This window comes from Schistocerca cancellata, chromosome 6, assembly GCF_023864275.1.
Source record: "Schistocerca cancellata isolate TAMUIC-IGC-003103 chromosome 6, iqSchCanc2.1, whole genome shotgun sequence".
NCBI classification, from domain to species: domain Eukaryota; kingdom Metazoa; phylum Arthropoda; class Insecta; order Orthoptera; family Acrididae; genus Schistocerca; species Schistocerca cancellata.
The window spans coordinates 387,146,766-387,165,849 of record NC_064631.1 but is presented as its reverse complement, the minus strand read 5'-3'; the positions used below and the strand labels follow the sequence as shown (position 1 = coordinate 387,165,849).

General features: G+C 44.4%; 1 protein-coding gene across 1 annotated transcript in view; it reads left to right on the top strand.

The window, feature by feature from the left end:
- Window positions 1-19,084, top strand: part of LOC126088343 (Down syndrome cell adhesion molecule-like protein Dscam2) — an 802,978-nt gene that overhangs the window by 420,115 nt on the left and 363,779 nt on the right. The window contains exon 3 of the mRNA XM_049906478.1: window positions 17,352-17,520. Coding sequence (XP_049762435.1) covers window positions 17,352-17,520 — 169 coding nt within the window. The remainder of the gene's footprint in view (window positions 1-17,351; window positions 17,521-19,084) is intronic.

Here is a 19,084-nt window from a genome sequence, read left to right as displayed (position 1 = left end):
GTTATTTGATTTACTCTTGACGGCTAGGTTTGCAGACTACCTGTACTGTCCATGTGACTAGGTGCTGTAATGATTAGGCAATGGATTAGATGATTACAACGCTCACAAAACTCTCGTTCGACCCTATTCCGACTATTTATCGTCAGTCTGTGACTCTCGTCAGGTATTATTAACAGAGGAGACAGAAAAAAATGTTCAAATGTGTCTGTATTCCTAAGGGACCAAACTGCTGAGATCATCGGTCACTAGACTTACACGCTTCTTAAACTAAACGCTAAGGACGACACACACACCCATGCCAGAGGAAAGACTCGAACATCTGACGGGGGGAGCAGCACGGACCGTGACAAGACGCCACCATAGACCGCGCGGCGAGACAACATACATCCTCCACACACATTCTCTTGAAATACCACGACGGGAAACCAGATAAATTGGAGCTCTTGCGGAGGCTTACATTCATTTTCCCACGCACCAATACGATTGGAATAGGCTAGGCGGGGAATGGTAGTGGTACCAGAAGTGCACTCCTTCACACACCTGAAGGTAGCTTGCGGAGTACAGAGGTAGATGTAAGTGCTCATGAGTGTAAGGGTATAGTCCTCGAACTTCAGCTTCTTCCATATTCGGTAGCCATAGGTTTTTCAGCCGCAGCCAAAATTTCGTGAGCCGCTGCGATAAAGAACAAGTTTACAAATGAGGAAACTTCAAATTCTTTAAAGCCTGAGCTTTAATGACAGTATTAGGGGCTAATGGATCTATGACGTCATCAATTTTCGTACGACCGACTCTACTCAACGCACGTAAACTGACTGCGCCGACTTGCGGTTGCCCGAGCAGTATGTGATTGCTAATCATTTTTTCGTTGTTGCAAGAATTGGATCTGAGCCTTTGGCTGCGTGCGTTTCAACAGATACATAATCTGATTAAACTGAAAACGTTTCTTAGTGTGGAGTACTACGTAGGTTTCCAAAGAGATTTAGTTTTAAAGCAATTTATAAACAATTGTGTTGCTAAGAGAACAAAAAGGGATATTGTCTACCAGAACCAGCCAAGTTATTTGCCTGCAAATGGAAACTTGATTGATGGTGCTATGAGTGTTATCATCTTTGGCTTCATCTAACGCTGGAAAGTACAAGGTGTTTCAGAGAGAATAACCTGATTTCAAAATTCCATATTTATTGATAAAGACATACTAAAAACGGGGGATCAATTGTAAAATATTCACAAAATCTTAAAAGTTTTAGCTATGCTATTAACAAATGTTCTATGTGTATGTCAGCAGCAGCACGAACATCTTGACGATAGCTAAATTCGCCATAAACTTTACACAATGTATCTACTTTTATACAAGTTATGGCAGCTGTTATTCTGTTCTTCACTTTTTCTATGTCACGAGGTAAGGGGGAGATGAACACACATTCCTTCACGTATCCCCACAAAAAAAACCGCGTGATATCATGTCTTGCGAGCTTGGTGGTAAAGAATGCAGGGTAGTGTCTCGGGGACCCATGCGCCTTATCCATGAAGCAGAGTACCACTGAGAAACTGATGTACGCTGCTGTCTCAGTGTGGTGAGCTCCATCCTGTTGGAGAATTAAGTTATCGGAGTACTCCGGAAGTTACGGAAAAAGTCAGTTCTGTAGCTCTTGAAAATAGCTCATTCCAGTCACTGTGTTTTCCTATAAAAATAAGGGCCCTATACTTTTTCAGCATAAATGGTATAAATAACCTTCAGGTGAGTCTCTTTCGTGCTCAGTAATGTCATGAGAGGTTTGGAGTCGTCCCCACATGCGCGGTTTCCTTTACCGCTAACATGAAATGTTGCTTCATCATTGAAAATTAAAAACGGTAAAAATGTATCGTCTTCCATGTCCTCTGGCACAGCACTCCTAAAATCATCCCGTTTCATTGTGTCACCAACACGAAGAGCTTCCACTGATTGTAGTCTGTAAGGTTTATAGACAAAATGACGCCTTAACACTCGCCAGATAGTGGTATGAGGCATTGCCAGTTATCTGCTTGCGCGGCGAGCAGACTTACGTGCACTCGGCTCGAACGTTTGCCGCATTCTTTCCACGATGTCATAGGATGTGCGAGGTTGACTAGGACTCTTACTTTTGCACAAGCATCCTGTCTCTTCAAATTGGCGATACCAATGACGAATGTTTTTGGGTGCAAGAGGATCAATGAAAAAACTCCGACGAAAAGCACGCTGGGCCGAAATCACTGACTCTCTCTGGAAAATACAGCACACAAAACGCCTTATGTTGGGCAGACGTTATCTTACTTCTGACACACTGCAAACTGAGAACACGCATCGACTGATATCAAGCGACGATATTCTGAACTCTAGGCCACGCCCATTCAAACAACGGAATTTCCTTGCCGGCACGTCCCATGTTTTATAATTATTTCGTCCAAAATCAGATCATTCTTTTTGAAACACCTTCTATTGCAACTATGGAGTATTAACTGTATTTGCTTAGATTGTGGCACGTTGATTACCTATTGCTCTCGAATGAGTAGCAGTAACATTTGCTGTTCTTGGTGTTGCAGATATTCCTAAAAATGCACTAGCTGTTGTTGAGAACATTACTCCTAAAGCTTTTAAAATTCAGGATCCACACTGGATTCCAAGTTCTTGCCTGTAGCAGGCCTCCCTCCTGTAACAGGCGCACTATCAGTTTTCACGTTAGGGACCTCGCGACCACTTTTGAATTGCCACTGACACAGTTTCATTGATACACCTCGGTGGTTGCTTGGCATAAGACATTACGTTTGAGATACAATATAAAGCCCTGACTGTGGGGTTGTCGTACGTTTAGTCACAAGCTAGAGGTGAAAGCAGATACTAAGAAAATCCAAATCTTTTGCAAAACGTCCCCCACCAGTGAAATAAAACGTTTCCTCCACGACACACTGAGTTAAGGCCACTGTAATAAGTCGAAACGTTGATTTTAAGTTTATAATTAAAGCATTTTATACAAGACGCGGTATAACACCCAGAAGAATTTTATCACCATATGCAATATGCAATTTTCCGATCGTACTGAGTGATTCTTGAGAAGGTAGTCCGCGAATTCTGTAGAATGTTCACGTGGACGTCCATGGGTCCAATGGAGCTCATGCAAGGCGCCATGACGCCCAAGAAGTATCGTACACTGGTTGCAGACCACGTACATTGCTTCATGACAATGTTTCCTATGGCAGTAGCATTTTTCAGCACGATAACACGCGATATTAGAAGACCAGGAGTGTGATGGAGTAGTTCGAGGAACACAGTAGCTAGTTTCAGTTGATGTGCTGGTCTGCCATCTGGCCAGATCTGAACCCGATCGAACACATCTAGGATGTGTTCGATCAGGCGTCAGAGCTCATCGCCCCCTCGCACGAATTTACGGGAATTAGGTGACTCAGCGACCTACCACGATCTCATTGCTTCCATGCCACGACACGCTACCGCTGTTATCCGTGCCAAAGGTTCTCATACCAGCTATTTTGTTGGTGGTCATAATGTTCTGGCTGACCAGTCTGCATAAAGCGCGTCGGGAGGACGCGGAAAACAGCGCCGTCGTTGTCGAAGTGCGGAAACGGATCGATTTGTCTGATGTCTAACAAGACATGATCATTGGCTTTTGGGCCAAGGGTGCACTTCCGAAACAGCTAAGTTTGTAAACAGTTTGCGTGCTCCGTGGCTAAAGTATACAGTGCTTGGAAAAACGGCACAACTTGGAAAAACGTGGCACAACACAAAACCGCGCATAAGAACCAAAGGGCTACCAACAATGTAGCTTCAAAAACTGTGCAGCGAAAGCCTCTGCAGCAAGTGCCTGGTTCATGCACCGATGATGACTGCTGTTCATCGACGACAAACAGCGGAATTTGCACGACGATACCGCAACTCGACGACCACTGAGAGGTGACAGAAGGGGTTTTCAGGTAAATCACTTATTGTATTCCATCGCACAGATGGCCGTTGGCGTGTACGGTGTGAAACGTCTGAAAGCAAAAACACGGCTACAATCGTCGGAAGGGTCCAGGTCGGAGGAGGGACCATTATGTTCTGGGGAATCTTTTCGTGGCGTTCCCTGGGTGCTCTCGTCATTCTGGAAGGCGCAATGGATCAACACTAGTGCATCTATCCTTCGGGACCACGTCCACCTCTAAACATTAAAACATTAAAATTGTGAGTAAACAACTCACAGACTGATGGTACCCACGACTTTTCTCCTTCATAGTTATGTCAGTTTAGAGACGGAATTTAAAAGATAGAATTAATTAAATTTGCCATTTCGTGAATGGTCTATTTCCGGTCCCTATTGGATTCTGACGCTGCCGTAACATAAAAGTGAGATTTTATATTAAATTTAAAGCTGGAACTAATGAAACAATCAAAAGTTGCTAAACCCGTACTACTTTTGTGACTTCGATGCTATTTGCGTTTTGAAATCTCAATGTACAGGTAAAATGTGATCGACGTACACTACTGGCCATTAAAATTGCTACACCAAGAAGAAATGCAGACGATAAACGATCATTCATTGGACAAATATATTATACTAGAACTGGCATCTGATTACATTTTCACGCAATTTGGGTGCATAGATCCTGAGAAATCAGTACCGAAAACAACCTCCTCTGGCCGTAATAACGGTCTTGATACGCCTGGGCATTGAGTCAAACAAAGATTGGATGGCGTGTACACGTACAGCTGCCCATGCAGCTTCAACACGATACCACAGGTCATCAAGAATAGTGACTGACGTATTGTGACGAGCCAGTTGCCCGGCCACCATTGACCAGACGTTTTCAATTGGTGAGAGATCTGGAGAATGTGCTGGCCAGGGCAGCAGTCGAACATTTTCTGTATCCAGAAAGGCCCGTACAGGACCTGCAACATGCGGTCGTGCATTATCCTGCTGAATTGTAGGGTTTCGCAGGGATCGAATGAAGGGTAGAGCCACGGGTCGTAACACATCTGAAATGTAGCGTCTTCAAAGTGCCGTCAATGCGAACAAGAGGTGACCGAGACTTGTAACCAATGGCACCCCATACCATCATGCCGGTTGATACGCCAGTATGGCGATGGCGAATACACGCTTCCACTGTGCGTTCACCAGGATGTCGCCAAACACGGATGCGACCACCATGATGATGTAAAAAACCTGGATTCACCCGAAAAAATGACGTTTTGCCATTCGTGCACACAGGTTCGTCGTTGACTACACCATCGCAGGCGCTCCTGTCTGTGATGCAGCGTCAAGAGTAACCGCAGACATGGTCGCCGAGCTGAATGTCCATGCTGATGCAAACGTCGTCGAACTGTTCGTCCAGATGATTGTTGTCTTGCAAACGTCCCCATCTGTTGACTCAGGGATCGAGACGTGACTGCACGACCCGTTACAGCCATGCGGATAAGATGCCTATCATCTCGACTGCTAGTGATACGAGGCCGTTGGGATCCAGCACGGCGTTCCGTATTACCCTCCTGAACCCACCGATTCCATATTCTGCTAACAGTCATCGGATCTCGACCAACGTGAGCAGCAATGTCGCGATACGATAAACCACAATCGCGATAGGCTACAATCCGACCTTTATCAAAGTCGGAAACGTGATGGTACGCATTTCTTCTCCTTACACGAGGCATCGCAACAACGTTTCACCAGGCAGCGCCGATCAACTGCTGTTTGTGTATGAGAAATCGGTTGGCAATTTTCCTCATGTCAGCACGTTGTAGGTGTCGCCACCGGCGCCAACCTTGTGTGAATGCTCTGAAAAGCTAATCATTTGCACATCACAGCATTTTCTTCCTGTCGGTTAAATTTCGCGTCTGTAGCACCTCATCTTCGTGCTGTAGCAATTTTAGTGGCCAGTAGTGTAGAAACTTCTAAGAGTACCATTATGTTTATCTGTAAATGTGAACGACAGATAGGAGGGTCCCTGCGGAGGTTCGAATCCTCCCTCAGGCATGGGTATGTGTGTTTGCCCTCAGGATAATTTAGGTTAAGTAGTGTGTAAGCTTAGGGACTCATGACCTTAGCAGTTAGGTCCCATAAGATTTCACACACATTTGAACTTTTTTTTCTGACAGATGGGGAAATAGGTTGTTTTCTGTAACGCGAAATATCTGAGAAGCTAATATTTTGTAGGAGTTAACATGAACACAAGCGTAGTAGAGAATAAGAGTAAAAATAGTGTATTTCCAACCGGGAGTTCAGCTTTAAGCCACCATTACCGGGACGACAGTTCTCGAGTTATTAAGTAGGTCCCATTATAAAGACAACGCTGATGCTAAGTTGCGACAACTGAAATGGCTTCTCACTGTCTTTTCCCGAAACTTCGGCAGTCCTCGCTTTGAAGGAATTAAAGCAAGGTTCTTTATTAGCAAAAGATTTTCCAAAGAAATATTGCGACAGTGAATTCCGTCAAGTGCATAGTTATAAGAGTTTGCGTTATGAATACCCAGTAAATACTGCACTGGACCCCTGTCTTTTTTACCTTTTGTCAAAGGAGGAAGTTTCTCTCTAGAGCAGCTGAGATTAAGGCATAAATCTTTCGCGCCATCCGCTATTCAATTTGGGTAGGAATGCTGTTGATTTATCGAAGAGATAAGCCGCCTCGGTCCTCCTTGCTCCATAACCCACTCCTAGAGGCCGGCAAGCCCCAGAATCGCCTTCAGCGAGCAGCCAGTATGGAAATGAGACCCATTTTAAGTCTCATTCGAGAAGCGTAACCGGCGCTTGACAATTTAGAAATAGTTCTGTCGTGAATCTGAGAAAGACTGATTGCAAGCCAAAAGGTCGCAAACTTGCTAACAGTCAGGTATGCCAATTTACAGATAATTAAGAACTTATGTGAAGTCCAATTTTTTACTCTGGAAAATCTTCCTTACCGAGCGAAGTGGTGCATTAATTAATATACTAGACGCGCTTTCTGGAGGACAGAGAGTCAGAACATCTTCCGGCCTTCCAGCTTTAGGCAAGTAAAATTCTGGCACGGTTCCTTTGAAAAGGTTCGGCGGATTTTCTTACGCCATTCTTTTGCAATTCTAGCATGTAATCCGTCCCTAACGACCTCGTCGTCGACGGGACGTTGCACTCTAATCTTCTTTATTTTTTTGCAGTCCTGCTTGTTTCATGGCCTTTTTTTCTCTTTTTTCCGATAGATACCCTAGCCATTTCATACTATAAGGGGCAGTCAAATGAAAACGAGACAGATGAAAAAAGTACGTAAACTACAGGGTGAGTCACTAACTATTGCCACCGAGAATAACTCCGAAAGTATGATAGGAGCTGAAAAGTTTGTGGGACAAAAGTTGCATGGGACAAAATGGGTCAAATGGCTCTGAGCACTATGCGACTTAACTTCTGAGGTCATCAGTCGCCTAGAACTTGGAACTAATTAAACCTAACTAACCTAAGGACATAACACACATCCATGCTCGAGGCAGGATTCGAACCTGCGACCGTAGCGGTCGCTCGGTTCCAGACTGTAGCGCCTAGAACCGCACGGCCACACCGGCCGGCTGCATGGGACAACGGGGATCGCTAGGTGGGGTCGCGTCAGAGATATGAAAGTCAACTTTGTTTTTTTTTAAATGGCATGCTATAGTTTGGTACTTATTTTCTGATAGCGGCTGTCGAGACGAATCCATTAATGTGTAACAGTAAGGTCTTTGAAGGTCAACGATGGTCACAAAGGTGGCATGAACGTCAATTTACAGAAGGTGTTCGAAGTGATGACCATTGGTATCAATGCAGTGCTGCAATCTTGTGTTGCCCTTATCATCATCATTTCATCCCCATCGACACGCAAGTCGCCGAAGTGGTGTCAACTAGAAAGACTTGCATGAGGCGAACGGTCTACCCGACGGGAGGCCCTAGCCACACAGCATTTTCATTTTTACCTATGCATTTAATTCAAGTCATTCGAAAGTATAGAACATTTTTAACATACTTATTTACTAAAATCTATCAGAAACTGAATTCAAAACTGATATTCTACAGACTTTAAATGTTACTATGGAGCGGAGCACATGCATTTAGGAAAAGTCACTCTCAAGTTAGTCTATTTCACTATAGGAGTTATCCTAACATTGTTACAGTTAATTTAACTAAATACGGATGAATTTCAATTCGATCAAACCATTACCCTCTTCCTCAGATTATATTGATCTACAAGCTAATTTCCTAACTTAATATATTGTACAAAGTGTACAATGAATTAAATGCGAGTTATACGACTATTAGCCGGCCGGTGTGGCCGTGCGCTTCTAGGCGCTTCAGTCTGGAACCGCGTGACCGCTACGGTCGCAGGTTCGAATCCTGCCTCGGGCATGGATGTGTGTGATGTCCTTAGGTTAGTTAGGTTTAAGTAGTTCTAAGTTCTAGGAGACTGATGACCTGAGATGTTAAGTCCCATAGTGCTCAGAGCCATTTGGACCATTTGAACCAAACTGCTTAGATCATCGGTCCCTAGACGTACACACTACTTAAACTAACTAATGCTAACAACAACCCCTCATTACTTTTAGAGAATTACAGTGAACCGTGTACGGACTAAGTTTTCCTTTATTTGCCTATCTGAGTTGATGTTTTTATTTATGTGTCTTGAAACGTATAATGCAAAAGGCTGAGAGAGTCATACATTTTTCCATCTTTGTTCAGTGTGTGTTTATTGTTGGAAATAAAAGTAATTAAAAATCCGAAAATCGTTTATTTCATAAGCTGGTTACTTTCAACGGTTTTTGGAGACAGGTTAAACCGGAGATGAAACCGGTATAACCGGAAATCGGTTCTATCAGCGATAACCGCCATCCGTACTCAGTGGCGGGAGCAGGGCACTGGACGCAGCTCTGCTATGTCTTCTAGTGTTGCGGCAGGTGACAGCGCACCCAGAGTCAAACTCCGGACCGAAGGCTGGAGAGCAACGGCGCACGGCTAGTGGGCAGGCGGGCTGGAGTTGTGTGGTCGTCCGTTCATGCCTCCGACCGGGAGGACATTGCCACGCCGGACATTTGCCACGATTTTACCTGCTCCGAAGGGTTGGGTCCCTTGTATCCCCCTCCTCCTCCTCCACATCGCTTACTGAGCTTTCCGCTGATTCACTTAACATAAAACCAGAATCTCTTTGGATTTTCCGCCACATTTATAGAGAGAGTTTCGTTGTGGAAACTATTAAATGCATCTCGCATTGAAATCCGTACCAAATTTCGAGCTTCAGTAAAACTTCGCCAATCTTGGATATTTTGCATTCGTCTAAATTGTACTTGCCTTTTTCGGTGTTCCTGCAGCAGCTTTCTTTCGTGTTTTGTGTACCATGGGGGATCAGTTCCACCTCTTATTAATTTATTTGGTATGAATCTCTCGAGTGCTGTTGATACTATTTCTTTGAACTTGAGTCACATATGGTCTTCACCTACATTGTTTGGAAGTATTGGAGACTGTCTCTTAGAAAGACATTTACCGAATTTTTAGTTGCTTTTATAAATATATATATTTCGCGTTTAGTTTTTGTGAATTTCTTTGTTACGGAACTGAGCCTCGCTACGACTGTGTGTACACTAATTACCGTATCCGTCGAGATGCTCAGGATTATTTGTGGCAAGGGGGTGAAGTGTGTTTTCGTAAGTTATTTACAATTTGAATGGCCTCGTGAACCAATTGTTCAAAATAATTAAAAAAAGCATTTAGAACAATTACGGAAGATGTTTTCTATCTACAATAGGGTCTGAAAATGTAGATTGAAGTCACTGGCAACTTAATGAGTAGGTTACCTATTTGTGATGAGACTCAAGTTTTCTTTGAACTGTTCAGCAACTGTTTCATCTGAGGCCGGAGGTCGGTAAAAGGAGCCAGTAATTAATTTCTTCCGGTTGTCGAATATAGCCTCTGCCAATGCTAAGTCACAGGAGCTATCTGCTTCAGTGTCAATTGTGAGCTGGAACACACATTACATTATTTTTCCTTAACTTGTGCTTCTTGTTTCTGTTGTAGTGCAGATCATTACAATTACGGCTTTTCCCCTTCAAAACCTAGGATTCTTTCTCTGTGACCCTGTAAATACCAGAGCTAAACAGTGTAGAACAACAACGTACGTTATAAGCCTAGCATTCTGTATTACTTCATTTCCTTATTTCTAACATTTTAAAATTGTACGTCGACTTTAGATGACATGTCAATCATAGATGTTCTTATCTCTATTTAGTGAACGTATTTTCAGTCATGCTTTGAACATTGTCCCGCTACACTTTATTAACTAATGTTTCGCCGCAAGATACACTCCTGGAAATTGAAATAAGAACACCGTGAATTCATTGTCCCAGGAAGGGGAAACTTTATTGACACATTCCTGGGGTCAGATACATCACATGATCACACTGACAGAACCACAGGCACATAGACACAGGCAACAGAGCATGCACAATGTCGGCACTAGTACAGTGTATATCCACCTTTCGCAGCAATGCAGGCTGCTATTCTCCCATGGAGACGATCGGAGAGGTGCTGGATGTAGTCCTATGGAACGGCTTGCCATGCCATTTCCACCTGGCGCCTTAGTTGGACCAGCGTTCGTGCTGGACGTGCAGACCGCGTGAGACGACGCTTCATCCAGTCCCAAACATGCTCAATGGGGGACAGATCCGGAGATCTTGCTGGCCAGGGTAGTTGACTTACACCTTCTAGAGCACGTTGGGTGGCACGGGATACATGCGGAAGTGCATTGTCCTGTTGGAACAGCAAGTTCGCTTGCTGGTCTAGGAATGGTAGAACGATGGGTTCGATGACGGTTTGGATGTACCGTGCACTATTCAGTGTCCCCTCGACGTTCACCAGTGGTGTACGGCCAGTGTAGGAGATCGCTCCCCACACCATGATGCCGGGTGTTGGCCCTGTGTGCCTCGGTCGTATGCAGTCCTGATTGTGGCGCTCACCTGCACGGCGCCAAACACGCATACGACCATCATTGGCACCAAGGCAGAAGCGACTCTCATCGCTGAAGACGACACGTCTCCATTCGTCCCTCCATTCACGCCTGTCGCGACACCACTGGAGGCGGGCTGCACGATGTTGGGGCGTGAGCGGAAGACGGCCTAACGGTGTGCGGGACCGTAGCCCAGCTTCATGGAGACGGTTGCGAATGGTCCTCGCCGATACCCCAGGAGCAACAGTGTCCCTAATTTGCTGGGAAGTGGCGGTGCGGTCCCCTACGGCACTGCGTAGGATCCTACGGTCTTGGCGTGCATCCGTGCGTCGCTGCGGTCCGGTCCCAGGTCGACGGGCACGTGCACCTTCCGCCGACCACTGGCGACAACATCGATGTACTGTGGAGACCTCACGCCCCACGTGTTGAGCAATTCGGCGGTACGTCCACCCGGCCTCCCGCATGCCCACTATACGCCCTCGCTCAAAGTCCGTCAACTGCACATACGGTTCACGTCCACGCTGTCGCGGCATGCTACCAGTGTTAAAGACTGCGATGGAGCTCCGTATGCCACGGCAAACTGGCTGACACTGACGGCGGCGGTGCACAAATGCTGCGCAGCTAGCGCCATTCGACGGCCAACACCGCGGTTCCTGGTGTGTCCGCTATGCCGTGCGTGTGATCATTGCTTGTACAGCCCTCCCGCAGTGTCCGGAGCAAGTATGGTGGATCTGACACACCGGTGTCAATGTGTTCTTTTTTCCATTTCCAGGAATGTATATCGAATTTTAGAGAGTAAATTAATATGGAGTATATCGTTTTTCTTTTCTCACATTCACATACACATTTTTTCTTTCCTTATTGTCCTTTGGACATGCAGTTGTAGTAATTAAAGTAGGCACAAATGCAGTGATCAAAAAGAAATGATTAGTGTACATTCGCATTCTCTTTGTATCGTTCCTTTCTTGTTGCTTCCATGGCGATGGACTGTTTCTATCGCAATCAGTAAGCGTGAAAGGAAGCTACCGTACAGGCAGAGGGATCCATATTTACTTGGCAGAACTAATTACATACTGACATAATAGTCGGTATTGCTTTAGTTTCCCAAAAGTTGTAAATATTTCGATTTCGGAAAAGAAGCTCTGTATTTGGCCAAGATGTCGAAGAAGAACGTGCCTTACGTACTGATTGTATCGAGTAAGATGTGGAGACGGCGGTTTGATAGCGGACAGAAGTAGGTCGAGGAAGGGCGTCCCTTACCTGAGGGATCGCTACCTGGCGAAGGGCAAGTGTGGCAAATGTCCGGCGTGGCAAATGTCCGGCATTCGCGGCAGATACGTTGGCGAGTGCTCCCGAGGGACGGTAGCAGGGTGCTGGCTGCGAGGGCCGGGCCAATCAGGCGGCGTTTGTTGGCTCGGAGCCCAGCGGCGGTGTTGACAGCTGCGACATCGCTATGGCGTTGCTCCGAGGCTGTGACCGACACATACTTGGTGCAGCAGCAGTACCCAGCTGTTCGACCTTCATGACGCCGTGCACCCACCGATTTAAATGCTGCGCTGACGTCGCAGAAGGGGCTGCGTTTCTGTACAGCACGGAAATGTCTGGAACTGGGTCGGTGATTGAGGTCCATCTGTTGTCATTCGGCAGTGAAGTTTGTTCAACACCCCATGTCGTTGGCACTTGGGACTCCTGTGTGGCAGTCTCCCCGCTGCTGTGCCGGTAGGTCGATGCCCGTAGCTGTTGGTGTGCTGTGACCTAGTTACGTCTATGACTTGTGGCTCAGTTGTACGCTATTACATCACGATCGTGACAAAGTGATGAAGTAATGGTTCACTGTCGGCAGAATTTTCCCGTATGGTGCTGTCTAATTGCGACAGGTCCTGCGTCTCAGACGTTGCAAAAGATTGTATGCACTTTATATACTGACACAGCGTATTTGCTAACAAAAGCATTTATCAAACAGAACAGAAAGGCGGAACAAATGTGGCCTATGAGAATCCTAGTTGAGTTACTAGTACAATGATGATGATCGAACTTAGCGTACGCTATGAAAGGGGGAAGAAATGTGGCCTGTGAGAGTCCTGGTTCAGTTACTAGTATGGCGACAATGACGGAACTTCAGGCACACTATGAAGCTAGGGAAACGTTCATAAAATCACCTCAGAACATGTATCGCATATTCCTTAAAGATGGCGGCATGTCTTTTTCGTGAGTTTCATGAAGAATACATTTACTGTGAATCAAGAGCATAGCTTTTATCGTCAGTGAAGGAAACGAAAATTGTGGAAAAGATGCCACTATTTTTCTTTCTTTTTCTGAACCCACTTCTGTTACATCGCTTTGTGTTTCTCGGTTCGTTACCATACAGGTTACTCAGTCACAATGGCAGTGTGATTTGTAGCTGACTGTTGTGGGAGAAAATAACAGATGTCGAATACTTAGAATATTCGTTAATGTGTGTCAGCACAGAAATAGAAGGGAAATGTGTTACAAGCAAAATACCGCAGTCTTATTATAATTTCAAAATCTTAATTTTCATAATTAGGACTTCTAGTATGTGTTCTAATTACTCAGTGTTAGAATAATACTTCGATTATCAATGTCAACCAATACTAAAATTATTGGGAAAATGGCGAAAAACCTGTCTGAACAGTGAAGTTCACAGTTTTAGTTTACCAAGTGGCTTCATTGGACAATGAAAGATTCATTCAGTCAAATAAGCCTTCTTATCTCCGAAACCAAATGACCATCAATGCGCTCTTTTGCTGCTCAGTCCGTGTTGACTTTAAAAGAATGTACTCGTTTGGGAGTTACAACGGTCTTTAATAGCCGCAATCTATGAGTCACATATTCCCATTATACCCTAGTATCAGTTGATTAGATGTTGTGATTATTTTCCACGCAACTTGAAAGTAGTTTACTCACGAGGTCTATAATTACGTGTACAGTGCTTCCCTGGGTGTTTGATGATAAGCTTCACCCGTCATATTACCAGTTATATTCCGTCTGCCAGCAAAAAATTATCAATTTAATAATTCAACTGGTCCTTACCCTACACCTCTTATGAACCACATGTGCAAGGCAACAACCAACAGTTCGATGCAAACACTGCCGAACACGCTCAGTCATCGCTACTGAATTGATATCAACTACGATACCACCTTCCATTTCAGTCAAGCAGAAGAAACGGAACTTGATCCTTGAGAGTCGCCACACAACTTCTCTGTAGCATGCACTGCGCAGAGCGTACTCCTTTGATTGTAAGCACCCTGTAGTCCATTGATTAAAGGATCTCCGAGGTTCACGAGAACATTTCTCATCATGGTACAATTTTGTGGGTCACACTACTGCTAGACTCCCTTTCTCTCTTCAATTTTTTTTAATTGATGTAATTTTTCTAATCTTCGATGTAGAAATTGCATTAATTTTACTGCTTGCGATAATTATAAAAGCATCACACATTATGATCTGAACAGTATCAACAATATTCTTCATTCTCCTTTAGGAGGGTAATATCACGAATGAAATCAAGGAGCTCTTCAAAAAAAACTTGTACTGTACCTCGTACGCCGAGTGCGAGAACGCTTAATATGAACGCAACAATCTGTGTACGGAGACACCTTGAGTATTTTGCTCTGTCCGTGACCTGTGTACACACAGTGTGAGACTTAGGAAAGTAGCACTCTTACAGTGAATACGTATGGGTGGCCGTACCCTATACTACACTAGCATATTTTCACTCTTATGTTGAAGGTTTCTGGAAGGAGGAAATATTCAACGGTAGCACAGGAGAGGTGGACAACGGTACCTATCTTTTCTGAAGTGAATCAATATGCCGACCAGTACACAACCTGTCTCGGTTATTAAACTCACTGCTGTCGACACATCGCCCTTCAATTTGGGTGCCGTCGCGTTTCAGCAGCTGCTGCTCAAACTCGATGATCTATCAGATGCATTCGTCTCACACAAAGGCGCCGCATGACACGACGAATGTGGTGCCTTGTTCATTGTAAGTGGACAGCGTGGTGCCTGGAGACCGATCCTTGCCGTCAACATGACTCGGCCTGAAACCATCAGTAATGACGTCTGTGTCTAAGGGACGTTAAATCCTAATCTTCCATCCTTCCTTCGACCTAACGCGTTACAACTCTATCAAAATTGTAGAAAGGTGCCGATGCGGCGGCACTAGTATTATCGGAGTGACTAGATGTGCTGCATACGTTGTCTACGTGTACCGTGAAGGCTGCAGTCCTTAGCGTTTGTATTCTGCAACGATACGTGCGGTTTTTCTCGTAACGCGTACGGACCTCAGTTCCATGTGACGGAAGTTCTCAACAGTACAAAACTGGAATCCTTATGGCACCGCAATAAATCTTACAACGCCTTATTCGCAGTATTATGAGTTGCTACACCGGAGCCAAGGTAGCCCCTGTGGGCCGACAACCCATATTACACCACAGAGGACGAGGTTGTCTCTGCCCAAGGCGTACCAAAAGCACCATGGTAAACACCGGCTATTTACATCCAAGATAATGGAAACAGACATTCCGAGCACTACTTCCTGCAGGGGGAACGCGAGGCACGGCCTGCAGGAAGTATCACTACGCCAAAACCTGATTTGCCAGCCCCGAAGTTCAATTCACGCCGGATGCCGACCTCGTGTACTGCGACCGTTGAAGATCACGTCTTCGTCTCTGAATTGGACTGTTACTAGTATGTGTGTGTGTTACCACGAACCTTTGTAGAAAGTTAGAAGAGAACTTTTGTTTGCCTCAATTAGGACACTTTTACTGGTATCGTTATTGTTACCTTTAGTTTTGTTGTTCTGTCATCAACCTTGTGAACTTACAACAACAAAAGTTGTGTTTGTGAAAAATTGCGAATTGCCAGTCACAACATGAATCATTATGCATCATGTATTGATGTGTGAGAGCGCGTCTCTAAAATCAGCGAAACCCTTTAACTGAATGAAAATTACAACTGATCGTCGATGTATCTTCTGGAAACATAATTACGAGAGTACTGAAAAGTAATGCCTCCGAATTTTTTATGTGAAATCTCTTACAGCTTATTAAAAAAAACAAATGTTATTAACATTCCATACCTTTACCCTTTATGCATGCATATTTGCAGCCCTCTGCTGTTAGAGAGCTCCTAATTGACGCGTGTAACATGGTGGTGTGTAAGGTAAGTGTGTTGGTGTGTAAGAAATAGTGTGCTATAATCGAGTTTCGAATTCGAAGAGTTCGCCCACACTTGGGGCACCCTCTCCTTCAGTATGACAACACCAGAACCCAATAAGCGCTGAGACATCTGCAACAATCTGACGCCTTGGGTTCACTGCCATCGATCATCTTCCTTACAATTCCGACTTGGCTCCATCCGATTTTTATCCGCTGCCAAAACTTAGAGAACACCTTCGATGACTTTACTTTGATAATGATGAAGCGATAAAAGCAGACGTGAGGTTGTGAGTCCGTCAATGAAGTTCACCATTCTACAATGATGGTATCAACAAATAAGTCTCCCGTTGGCAGAAATGTGGTCGTCTCCACGGAGACTTGGTTGAGAAGTAAATTTGTAGACATGATTAATAAAAACGCGCAATGTTAGTAACGTTTGTTTTATTTTAAAAGCTTTAGCAGTTTTCACATAAAAAATGCGGGCGCATTACTTTTCTGCAGGCCCTAGTATAAACTCTCTCGGCAGTCTGTTAGTAGATCCCATTTTAATATTAACGTTTTTCTCGATTGTTGTCGTTCATACTGACAACCTTGGGTACTCATCAGGGAATTTCCAGAAAGATAGTGCCCCTACAGCACTATGCTAGCGCTCACTATCCACTTGGTGAAAACAGCTTTGTCTTGTTCTGTTTTCCATTTTACATTGATTCCACTCTTTCCTACACCACGTTCTCTCTCTCTCTCTTCGTCCTGGTCTAGCGTCTTTCAGGCAGAAAACTCGAGCGGACTTCGCACATGAAATTTTTTCGCTTGTACGTAGGGAGGAGAGGAGTCTGAAGTTCTCCCTCACAACCCACAGTTATTTCAATTTATTATGGCACATCGAGAGCCTTCTGTGTGGTAGAGGGATACCACGCTTGCTACTATGGTCACATGAGTCTCGTTTTACATATACAAAATCAAAAAGCAATTCCATGCCTCAGACCCAACGGTTTATTTCTTCAGAAAGTTTGAACAAACAGCTGCTTTTCTTTGACGCATTGTTGAGCAAATATCCTGTTCTAAGGACAACAGATTTCTGGACATCACGACTTTGCTTATTTAATAATCAAGGTTTTCTGGCTGTATAATAAATGTTACAGTGCACTATAGGATTGTGTTAGTTATCGTATTTCTATCCTACCTTCATTTTCCCAACGACACCGTAGCTTAACGAATCTGTTTACGTCGCTTTTCCAGACGTGTCGCAGGGGTACCAGCTGCAGGTGCACAACGTGTTCTGCATCCGCGGCAACGTGGCGGTGCTGACGTGCAACATCCCGGCGCAGGTCCGCGGCCTGCTCACCGTCACCAGCTGGCTCAAGGACGAACCCCTGCTCGGCAGATCGGCGCTTCACCCCGGCGGCAGGTAAGGTTCAGCTGAAGCTGTTCTCCAGTCGGTATCAGGGCGTCCACCTTCTGTAACACAGTCGCTCCTGATGGTCTATTTTCAACAGAGTTTACAATTCTTGTCGAGTGAGATAGGAGCTACTCTGGGTTTCATGGGAAACCTTACGGACTTGCGTACATGGTATCAACAATTTATCATTCACTTTTTGTTAAAACTCTCTAATGTTTATGTTACATGTGCTTAGAAATGATCAAATGATTCAAATGACCCTTTGTCTCTGCTAGAAGGTTTCTCGCTGAAGGATGACTCCATTTTCGCTGAAACCCCATTCAGAACTACAGAGCTCCTCCAAGTGTCATTCAAAAAATGCTGTTAAAAATAGCGAATATGTTGGAGTATATATCAACCGAAAACATTTAGTGTACGTTAAAAGCAAATAAATCAGTTAAAAATCAGTTAACTATCGGAGTTACGCCGATATTATTCATATGTCGATATAGCTGAAAAATTACGCCAGCCGGCAAACGAACCCAGGTATCTTGCCAACTGCGAACAGACGCCATGTAACCGAACCTCCGGGACTGGCTCAAAACTTCAGTGTTACTTATGTTTCCCTCCGAACACTACAACGAGTGGTTCTGGTTCAAATGGCTCTGAGCACTATGGGACTTAACAGCTGTGGTCATCAGTCCCCTAGAACTTAGAACCACTTAAACCTAACTAACCTAAGGACATCAAACACATCCATGCCCGAAGCAGGATTCGAACCTGCGACCGTAGCAGTCGCGCGGTTCCGGACTGAGCGCCTAGAACCGCGAAACGAGTGGTTCTCACAGGGAATATGTTGGAAGTAATAGGAAGCAAACATACCTGTTACTTTATGTTTGGGTCGGTTCTCGAAGCGTACTGGATTGGCCTGATTGGTTAAGGCGACTGCTCGCGATAAGTAAGAGGTTGGATTCGAATCCCGGCGTGGTACAATGTTCAATTGTCAAAATGGTTTCAAATTTAATTGATTAACCACAGAATAGCTGTAAAGTTTTGGCCCTATTTCTCCACTCAGCGCTTGAATGCAGCAACTTTGATTAAAACCAAAAATATGCTTAGCTTTATAGGACGAGGAATTCTGCCTTATGCAAGACACCTTTTTTCTGTTTTCTTTCACCTAGACATGTTTCAGCACTTTTTATGCTATCTTCAGTGGGTTATTTTTTATTTTCTAACTTACACATTGCTATTGGAGACTTATTTTTGTAGCTATTCTGCTACACAATCTACAACTCCTCACGGTTTTGATATTGTGGTGCTATCTCATATGTTGTCACGAAATCAGCCTATTCACTTCGCCAACAACATAAGAGAGAGCACAACAGTATCAAAACCATGAGAAGTTGTAGATTGTGTAGCATAATAGCTACCAAAATTACTGTCCAATAGCATCTAGTTAGTTAGAAAATAGAAAAATAACGCACTGAAGATAGCACAAAAAGTGCTGAAATATTTCTGGGTGAAAGAAAACAGTAAAAAAGGTGTCTTGCATAAGGCGCAATTTCTCATCCTATTTTCGTAGCAAGCACGGACA